Consider the following 10,561-nt stretch of genomic DNA (forward strand, 5'->3'; position numbering starts at 1 on the left):
AGAAGAAACCATGAGCACATCTCTTACTTCATAGAACAACCCAAGGTCATTCTCTTGACACATGACAAATAACTGGCATACATCTGGTTAAGTGTTAATTGTCTCTTGCTTTTTGCTTTCACTAACCAAGAAGCTCTCCCAACTTATATCTGCCTGAATAAACTCTCCATCTGGTCCAGTCAAACAGGTCTCTGCCTCCTTGCTCAATAATAGCTTCATGGATGAAGTGTCCATCTGGACCTAGACAACCCTATAGTATCTGATAACATAGGTGAGACCCTCCACATCTCAGCTGTTAGTCAACCTTGAGTAAAATAAGAAATATTTCACTGTACTCACTTTATCCTTACAACAAGCCTAGGAAGTAGATGTTATTATCATCCCCATTTTATAAAACTAGTTCTATGACTTTTAGATTAATGCTCAAGCTAGAAAGGATCCCAGAGACAGTGGAATGCAACTCCTTCACTCTTATAGAAGCAGAAACTAAGAAGAATCTTTCTTAAGGCAATGAGTGGTAGCACCAAAAGAAAGTCACTAACTCTGGATTATGCCATAGAATCACAGAAGGTCAGAGAAGGGAGGAATGCTTGAGATCATGTCACCCAAACCCTTCATTTTACAGATTCAAAATCAGAATTTCTGAGTGGAAAGGGTGGACCCTCGCAGTCATCTAGTCCAACCCATATCTCTCCAGTATGACATACACAATGAAGAATCATCCAAGTCCTGCTAAATGGCTACCAGTGATGGGGGAAGCCCTTTCCACTTTTGGAGAGCTCTGACAAGAAGCATTTCCTTATGCCAAGCCTAGATGTTCCACTTCACAAAGCCCACCTCTCTAAGGCAAGGATTTTAAACTTTTGTGTGTCATGGACCACCTTTGGGAGTCTAATGAGATTCGTGGACATCTTCTCAGAAAAATGCTTTCAAATTTGTAATATAAAATGCATAAACTTACAAAGAAAAACACAGTTATGCTGAAGTACACTTCTCAAAGTACTTTTTAAAAGTTCATTGTTACCAGGTTAACAACCTTTATTCTGGGGCCAAAGAGAAGTCTAATTCTTCATCCAGGCAATGGACCTTTCAAATACTTGAAGACAGTCATAATTTCCCTCCTTCCCTCATCCTTCTCTTCTCAAGCCTGGATACCCTCCAGTTCCTTTAACTAGTTCTCAGATAATATGGACTCCAGGTCCTTCATCACCCTGACTCTCCCACTCTTATCAACATTCTTGATAAGAGGAAAGTCAAGTCAAAGAATAGTCTTTCATGTTTATTTTGGCAATAGGGCAATGATGTTTTTGGCCTCATCTAACTATAAAAGGCCATGCACTAAGGTACAGAAAGGTCATGATTCCTGCTGGTAGAGGAGAGAAGCATGCTAATAAAATCATAGCTCTTTAATAATACTGAAGGAACTGGCTTCTGAGGCTGTCATATCCTTGTGGATGATTTGTTTATATAAGTACCAAGGAGATTAATATATAAAGAGTCAAGTGTGTGAGAGAACAGAGTCCAGGCTTAGACATCAAATGATCTATAGAACAATCTTTCATTTAAGTCTTCTTCTCTCCACTCGCACAATCCTGGCCCTAATTCATTCCCTCATCACCTCTTGAATGGACTATGTAATGGCCTTCTAATTGGGCTCCCTACCCCAAGTCCTTCTACTCACAATCTTTCCTTAATTGAGCTGTCAAAGTGATTTTTCTAAAGCCTAAGTTTGAGCATATCACCCTGTCTCCTTCAATAAACTCCAGTAGCTCCCCATGACCTCCAGGATCAAATTTAACCTCCTCTGTTTAGCATTTAAAATCCTTCACAACCTACCTACCCTTGTGTTGTCTGTCTGTCCTTCTTAACTCTATGATGTGGATGTATTGGTTTACATAACACCCTATTTCCCATCTCTTCATTATTCTTACTGGCTTTCCTTCATGCCTGGAATGCTCTTCCACTTCCCCTCCAATTCTGCTTTTTCTGGGATTTCATCAAGACTTGGTTCAAATAAAACTTTTTGTAGGAGCCTGAGCCTAGCATCCCCAACTGCTAGTACCTTCCTTCCTCTTAGATTACCTTCATCTACTCTGTATATATATTATACATAGACAGTTGTTTACATGTCCCCCCCTTAGAATGCAATCTCCTTGGGAGCAGGGATTGTTTTGAGCTCCCTGTATCCCCAGCAATTGGCACAGTGCCTGAAAAACAGAATGCATTTAATAAATGTTTGTTGACTGACTGACAGAACAGTAGTTCCCAAAAGTGGATAGTATCGATGTCAGTACTGTGAGATACAAAACAATACGTATCATAGAACTGATGTAAAATGTCATTGTGTGTGGGCATGTGAGTTAACATCAAGGGTTGATTCACCTGTCCCTTAGACACAAATGCAAACCTTGAAACAATGGAGGAACAACCATATGCCAATGGACTTACCACCGCCTGGCTCCCATTCTTTCCAAGTTCCTCCTCGGAAATCTTGCTCAGATTTTCTAAGTAGTGGTCTGAGATCGTATGACACAAATCTTCGAAAGAGTAATCCTTCTCTTGACAGAGTTTGATTTCATCCAAGAGCTTTGATAATTCTCCAGTCACTGCTTCACCTTGAACCCAAATGATTAGAGCTTTATAAACATCCAGCTAATTTATGTTGTCAAATTATAAAAATACACAAGTTTTATGGACAACAGGAAGGAGCTAAATCATGGTACATAAAACTGGGTAGCTATAATATGCCCATTGTGAGTATTTCTATGAGAAGAGCATTTTCAGACATGGCCAGTGGGTTGAATTGTTTTGCTTGGTTATTCTTATTGGTATATGGGTATATGTCTATATTGGTATATAGGCATATATCTATATATACATATGTATGTATGTATATACATGTATGTATATGTGTGTGTATGTGTGTATAGGCAACTAAGTGGCTGCAGTAGAGAGAATGCTGGGTGTTGCGCCAAGAAGATTCATCTTCCTGAATCAATACTTACTATCTGTGGGACCTTGGGCATGTTTCTTAACCTTGATTGCCTCAGTTTCCTCATCTGTAAAATGATCTAGAGAAGGAAATGGCAAACAAGTCCAGTGTCTCTGCCAAGAAAACCCTAAATGGGGTCATAAGGAACTGGACATGACTGAAAGACAACTGAATAGCAACTTATTTGTATACCCTAAAAGCAAAGGCTTCAGAGGAGATGAGGATGGAAGTAGGTTAGCAGGTACTAAAAGAGGTGCCTTTCCAAAACATAAATAAAGGAATATCAATTGTAAAAAACATAGCAGAGAACCACAATAACTCAGAAGATGACAAAAACAGGTCAATTTTCCTACTACCATGTTAAATGTAATATTCTCTTTTAAAAAATTATCTAACAAGTTTATTATTTCAAATATAATCATCTTTTCTGTTCTTTTTATCCTCCAGCCATTTTTAAGTTGTGTCCAACTTTTTGTGATCTGATTTGGAGTTTTCTTGGCACAGATACTGTAGTGATTTGCCATTTCCTTCTCCATCCCATTTTATAGATGATGAAACTGAAGCAAACAAGATTAAGGAACTTGCCCAGTCACACAGCTAGTAAGTGTTTGGGGCCAGACTTGAACTCAGGAAAAAGAGTCTTCCTAACTCCAGACTCAGAACTCTATCCACTGTGCCACCTAGCTGCCCTGTCTTCTTATGCTGAAGCGTAAATACTGATGTGATTATGTTCATATTTTAAGTTAAAAGAATTCTAAGAGTATTTCTACCTGCATATATGCACAGAGAAAATCTATATGCAAGTTTCATGAACTCAGATTTTTTGGGAAAAAAACGGAAGTGGTAGGTACTAAAATAGCACCTAGAATTAATTCTTTTCTAATTTTGGTCATTATGTTTTGTTTTTTCTATCATTTTAAATTTTAAATACAACCACCCTTACTTCTTATTCCCAGAAAGCTATCTCTTGTAAGTAGATTTTAAAAGGCAGCAAAATCAACCAATACATTCACTATGTGTGGCAGTGCATCTAAAAGCATTGTCTTTCAAAACCTCAAATAGTCTACAATCAATTTTTTTAAAGTCTGTCTCTGCCTTTTATCTGCTGCAAATCTGAAATTTCAATATAGAAGAACTAAAGTAAGTTGTCATTCTGAAAACAAAAAAGCTGCCAGCCCTTGCTTAAAAATGAGCATTTTTGCTCCGAACTCAGCACGTTTCAGAAAGGTGTGATTATGAACTACAGAGTGTGGGATCCCATTCATTCCTCTCAGATTATTTCACAAAAATCTGTCTCGCCTACTCTTCTCTGGAACTGAAAGAGTTGGTAAAGACTTCAAAAGAGGCCACTCACTTTTGGTCTTTTGGGACGGTGAATTAACAGGCGATGGAATGCACGTCTGGTGTGTGGTACATTCTGACTCGTTCTCTTCCAGGACCGTAGCTTTGTCTCCACCTTCCAAATATTCTGTGTATACATATTGCATTACAAAAGTTACAATTTCCTATTTCCAAACTCATTTTGATTGATCAGCAATAAAATTTAGCCTTCCCGCTAGTTTTCCAGTTATTTTCCCTGAAATCCATCACATACGTATGTCCTTATATGTGTGTGTGATTGTGTGTATGTGTATATGTGTGGAAGCATATGTGTGTATGTGTAAGTTGGTATGTGCATATATATGAGTGAGTGTGAATGTGTGTTTGCGTATATGTGTGGGAGTATACTTCATGTATGTACATTTCTGAGTATGTGCGTGAGTGTATGTGTGAGAATGTGAGGGTGTATGTGCATGTGCATGTGTGTGTGTGTAACTGTGAGCACACAAAGCATTTGGAATTTCTTCAGTCCAGGGAACTCTGGAGATGGGAATCTCCTCCACTAAAGTAGATCACAACAAAGTCCAATCTTTCCAGTACAATGAGGATGTAAAGATACAACAAAAAAATACTGCCTGCCCTCCAAACATTTACATCTTAAAAGGATACAGCATCAACAGACAAATCTCTACTCAACAACTGAGGGAGGAGGGATTCATCAAACCTTGTATTTTCATATAATAAGTAAGAAATCTCAAAGGTCATCTTGTCCAATGCCCCCATTTTACCAAACAAGGTCAAGACAAGTGGAGGGATTTATCCAAAGTTCACTACTTGGCCACCAAAGTTCACTATTCTACAGTGGCTAAAATTGAACCTGGGTTCCCCGACTCTAAATCCATTGATCTTTCTATTGTAATATGAGGCCAGAGAAAACACTAATCACTAAAGGTTAGCCTTCCCATAGAGCTATGGAAGGGCACAGAGTAGGACAATAATATGGCCAAGCCTGTGCTTTAGGAAGATTATTACCATTACCGCAGCAGAACAGAGGACAGAAAGCAGAGGGGACTGGACTGGGAGCTGGATGTCCAGACTGGAGACTTTTGTCCCAGTTCAAACAAAAGGGGATGAGGATCTAAACTAGGGCAGTAACTACCAAGTGGAGAGAAGGAAATGGATGTGAAAGATTTGATGGACAAAGAATTCATAAAACTTTGCACCTCATTGGAAATTGGAAAGGAAAAAGAGAAAATGCAAAGATGACTCTGAGGCAGTATACTGGAGTTCCTAAAAGGATGATTGTGTCCTTCAAGAGAAACATGCAAATTTTGAGAAGGAATGGAGGTAGAAAAGAAGGCAGAGCAGGACAGATGGTTTGGAAGAACATGGAGAATAGGAAGAGGCAGTGGATGGGGGGATGAACTTCAAGTCTGAAAAACTCAAGTTCAAAGTCGTCACTCTATCACAATGGGCTCAGTTTCTCTTTGACATAGGGATGACAGTAGCAACTACCTGTTGTAAGGATCAAATGGGCTACTATATATAGGATACTTTGTACACCTTTAAGTCCTATGTGAAGATTCACTATATTAGTAATCTTGCCAAAGGATTAAAATGAATAATTTCCTTTCCATAGCCTGGGACCACTTTCTGTTTTACTAGACTCATTTAACTCTTCATAAGAAATGTTTTTTTTTAGTGTCCAAGGAGGATCTTTATGGAATTATGCCCCACCCTCCCAAGACCGCCAGTGTGACCTCATAACATTTAGACTCTGTTGAAAAGGAAACTGGACCGAGGACTCACAGGTTCAGTCCCTGAGAATTTTTCCCCTGGGCAAAAGCAGTCATTTACTGAGTCCCAATTTCCTCTTCCACAAAATGGGCAAAAAATTACCACTAGACTCTAGTTTCTAATATGTTTCCTCATCCACAAGGCATAAGCATACCTCTAGAAGCTAACTCACAAGGCTGCTGAACTCAAATGAGAAAAAAAGTTTAACAAGTGTTTTGAATAATGCTATAGAAATACCAATGATATTTTTTGTTTTCTGTTTTTGGCAGGTAGGGGGCTCAGAGTAGAAAGCACCATACAATGATTTCATAAAAAATACCTAATGAGAAAATTCCCCCTGTAGTATCAAACAAAGCAGATCAGTACATACTTTGCCACTTTTCTGGGAGGTTCAGTGATATACCAGGGTGACACAGCCACTACGAGTCAGAGATAGGACTTGAAGCGTGGTCTTCCTGACCCCAAGGACAACTCTCTACACATTACAACACACTGTCTCCAGGTCAATTATAATTATTTAAAGCTTAATAAATCATCTTTCCCATAAAATGTAACAGGAATATGTTTCCTTTCCCAAGTGGCAAGTTGTGTGTGTGTGTGTGTGTGTGTGTGTGTGTGTGTGTTTGGTTTTTGCATCCTAAACCTTCTAAGCAAAAAGAGAAAAGGACTTAACTGCCTGGAACTCATACACTTCCTTGCCTTTGCTTTTTTCCTTCTGGAGTCCAGCCAGGAAGGGAGAAGAAAGATTTAAAGTTTTCCCAAATTCTTGTGGTCATTAGTGCTATGGATGAAACCAGCCCATTAGTGTTGGATATGAAATTTACCTGATAGGGTCTCCCCCTCAGTCATAATTTCTATGGTTGCCCCAAGTTATTAGAAGCAATATTAGCATGACTTAATCCCCAGTGAGGTAGCTGGACTCTCTGGCCATCCTTTCCAGATATGGGCCTCAGTTTCCTCATCTGCAAAATCACAGGGTTGTCCCAGAGGGCCTCAAGAGTCCCTTCCGGCTCCTACTCTAAGATCTTCTGATACTCTTTGGCACTAAACCAAAGGCAGATTCTTATGCCCTGATCTGGCTGGTGTTTTTCCTATCTGCCTCCTTTCTTTGTTTTCCACATCTTGAGCAGCAGCACTCCTTCTGGTCCTCTCATTCATCCCTCCATACACTTGACTTGCAATTAACCTCCTTATCTATGGGAAAACTGTGGCAGCTGGAAGCGGACTCCAGCTCAGGGGGAGAAAAACACAGGGCAAAATGATTTCTTTCTTTTTTCTCCCCCAGCCACCATGACAGTGAGGTTGGCAATGACCTTCTATGGCCCATCTAGCGATCCCTCTCAGACATTTGCCTTTTTTGCTCTCTGTACGGCCACAGTCTCCACTGGGTTCTAGGGCACTCACTCTCTGCAGTCATGCAAGGCATCTCCTTGTTCCCCTGGTGCTGCCTAGCCCCCCCCTGTCCTGCCTCCTTCCTCAGCAGCAGCTGCAAGTGACAGGTAATAGCTGGGGGCGGGGGGAGTAGTGGGGATAACAAGGGAACTGAAGCACAAAGAGCTGATGGGTGTAAAGAGGCAGAGACCCCCTGCCAGCTTAATCATGAAAATGCAAAAAAAAAAGTTCTGAATCCCAATTAGGCTCAGAGTTTCAACTCTAGCAGGGGTCTAGGGATCCTGACAAGTGATTGAGCACTGTAAAGAAGGAGAAGAGGTAGTGGGAGGTCTGCTGACTGCCATGCTATAGGGTAACAACTGACATGCCCCATTAAAATGGAAGAGGAGGGATTTGTTCCAATCTTTGTGTTTGTGACCCCAGAACCAGGCACAGTGTTGGGACTGTGGTGTGAGCTTTAAAAAATGTTTTCTGATTGACTGAATTCATCAAAAAAAAGCTTTCTCAAAGCATCACCTTACAGCTTCGAAGTTCAGCTAGGTGGCACAGGGGCAGCTGGATAGAGCTGGATAGACCTGGAGTCAGGAAGACTCATTTCTCTGGGTTCAAATCCAGATTCAGAAACTTACTAGCTATGTGACCCTGAGTAAGTTTGCCTCTATCTATAAAATGAGCTGGAGAAAGAAATGGCAAACCACTTCAGTCTCTTTGCCAAGAAAACCCCAAATAGGTCACAAAGAGTTGGACATGACTGAAAAATGACCTAAAAGTGAAGTTCACAGGGTCTTAGATCTATATCTGAAAAGAACCTCAGAGGTCATTTGGTCCAATCCCTTCATCTTCCAGGATCAGGAAACTGAGACCCAAGTAGGTCATAAGGATCACTGATACAGACCTGAAAGTGAAGCCAGTCATCATCTAAGCCAACGTCATCATTTTCCATATAAAGAAAATGAAGCCCAGGGTGGTCACATGGACTTTAGAACTACAGCTGGAAGACCTCAGAGGTCCTATACACCACCCCCATCATTTTATAGACAAGGAAACTGAGATCCAGAAACATTTCCAATATAATAAATCCCAAGGATTAGTATCTAGCTGGATTATACCATATGAGCCCATATAGTACATAGCAATATGAGACCTGAGAGATGTTATCTTGAGCTGGAAAGAACCAGAGACCAAAGGATCCAATCTCATCATTTTAAGACAAGGTAATGGAGACCCAGCAAGATTTTCAATTGTAAGAAGTTTCCACTGTTGGTTTCCATATGGACTATAATACACAAGCTCATACATCATAAATAGTGATATGAGACCTGAGAAATACCCATCAGAGGCCATCTAGCCAAAACCTTTACTTGACAGTTCAGGAAACTGAGGCCCAGAGTGTCCAAGTGACACATCCAGTCACATAAACACTGATCCCCATAGGTAGGAAGTGAAGTCAGATCCTCCTGGTCCAAAGATCTTCCTGGTGCCCCACAGCATAAACTGCCCTCATGCATTTCACTTAAACATAGGCAACAGAAAACATGGCAATGTTCCTGTCCTATCTCCCAACACTTAAAGCTATATTCTGTATATTGGCTCCCACAGCCATAGGTGTCTGTTCCCAAGACTTGCTTTGCCGTCATATAACTGAGAGGACAATTTTCTTGCTTTAGAGTAAGGGTCCCTAACCTGGGACCTGTGGACTTGTTTTTTTTTTTCACTTATTTCAATAATTCAATTATTCCAATAGTTTTTCAATTATTATTTCAATATAATGAGTTTCCTTGTCTTATTTTATTTTATGCGTTTCAGAACATCTTTCTAAGAAGGAGCCCACAGATTTTGCCAGACCTCTGAAGGAGGGCTATGAAACAAAAAAAGTAAATTAAAAATCTCTACTTTCAAGTAATTCATGAACAAGTGTGAAACCTCAAAAAATGTGTAACTGTTTTTTTTTCATTGAACCTATAATTTTATCAGGATGTCAGAACTCCCAGTGAGAAGCTCTCATCTGCAATTTATAATCTTAGAGTTATCTGAGGCACAAATGCTGTGACATTCCCACGGTCACACAACCTCTCTGTATATATCAGAAGCACTAAATAGATCAACTAGATTATGCTACTTTCCAGGTATTTAACATAAACAGATATATACACGTATAAATATATGCATACATACATAACATATGTACATTTATATATATGGGAAAACACTCTGCCCTAAAAAATGTGAAGGATAACCCTAGATCCAAAAATAGACCATACCCCCATTTTTAATTAAGCTCAAGCTCCAAGGAATTATAGGTCAGCATCTCTAGCAGAGATGTAACTAGGACAGGTTAGTGTAGATGCATATGAAAACTTTCCTTTAGTTTGACTGAAAATAAGAAATAAATATTGCTCCAGTTTAAAGTTCTTTCCAGCCTTAAGAGAAGGAAGACACCTATTTACTGTACTTATCAAACTGCTTCAGAAACAGTGCCCTCCATTAAAATCCTCTTCCCCCTATATCTTGGAAAAGTATCTAAAAAAGTCTAGGAGGAAATATAACGTTCAAGAAAATGGATTAAGGATAGCCACCAAACAGAACACGAAACACCCAAGTCTAGTTAGGAACGTGCCTTCCTCCATTCCCCTAAAGAGGTGGGAGTAATGACCCACTCAGGAGATCCCCTTCTCCTAAAGGAAGTCTATCACTCCAAGTCACCTGAGGACCAGCTTGGAGGAAAGGAGAGAGAACCCTTGAGTACAGTATTCAAAGAGAAATAATTGAGTGCTTTTAGGAGAATAATTCTCCTAAAGGCATGCCTAAGAGTTAAGTGACTAGACTGATTTATAAAAAATAATTTTCACCTAATTCTATTTTTATAACTATATTTTATCATATTCTAAAATTTTCCTTGTTCGAGATTTCTAAAAATGTTATTTCAAAATCTTGAGAAAGAAGCGTATCCAAAGTAGTGCAAGGACTCTGCCACTTTGGACATTCTGTCCTCTAAACCAAGGAGTCTTACCTTTTTTTTTTTCTAATAGGAAACTCTTTGGTCTCTCCCCCCTTAGATTC

At 39.7% G+C, this 10,561-nt stretch overlaps 1 protein-coding gene across 1 annotated transcript in view; it reads right to left on the minus strand.

Moving 5' to 3' along the window:
• ANKS1B (ankyrin repeat and sterile alpha motif domain containing 1B) overlaps positions 1 to 4,764 on the minus strand; it is a 1,189,006-nt gene extending 1,184,242 nt beyond the window's left edge. Inside the window, exons 1-2 of the mRNA XM_072655669.1 lie at positions 4,347 to 4,764; positions 2,449 to 2,615 (exon numbers count right to left, since the gene is read on the minus strand). Coding sequence (XP_072511770.1) covers positions 2,449 to 2,615; positions 4,347 to 4,479 — 300 coding nt within the window. The 5' untranslated portion in view covers positions 4,480 to 4,764. The remainder of the gene's footprint in view (positions 1 to 2,448; positions 2,616 to 4,346) is intronic.
• Between the last annotated feature and the right edge of the window lie 5,797 nt (positions 4,765 to 10,561).

The sequence above is a fragment of the Notamacropus eugenii genome, chromosome 3 (assembly GCF_028372415.1).
Source record: "Notamacropus eugenii isolate mMacEug1 chromosome 3, mMacEug1.pri_v2, whole genome shotgun sequence".
In the NCBI taxonomy this organism is placed as follows: Eukaryota; Metazoa; Chordata; class Mammalia; order Diprotodontia; family Macropodidae; genus Notamacropus; species Notamacropus eugenii.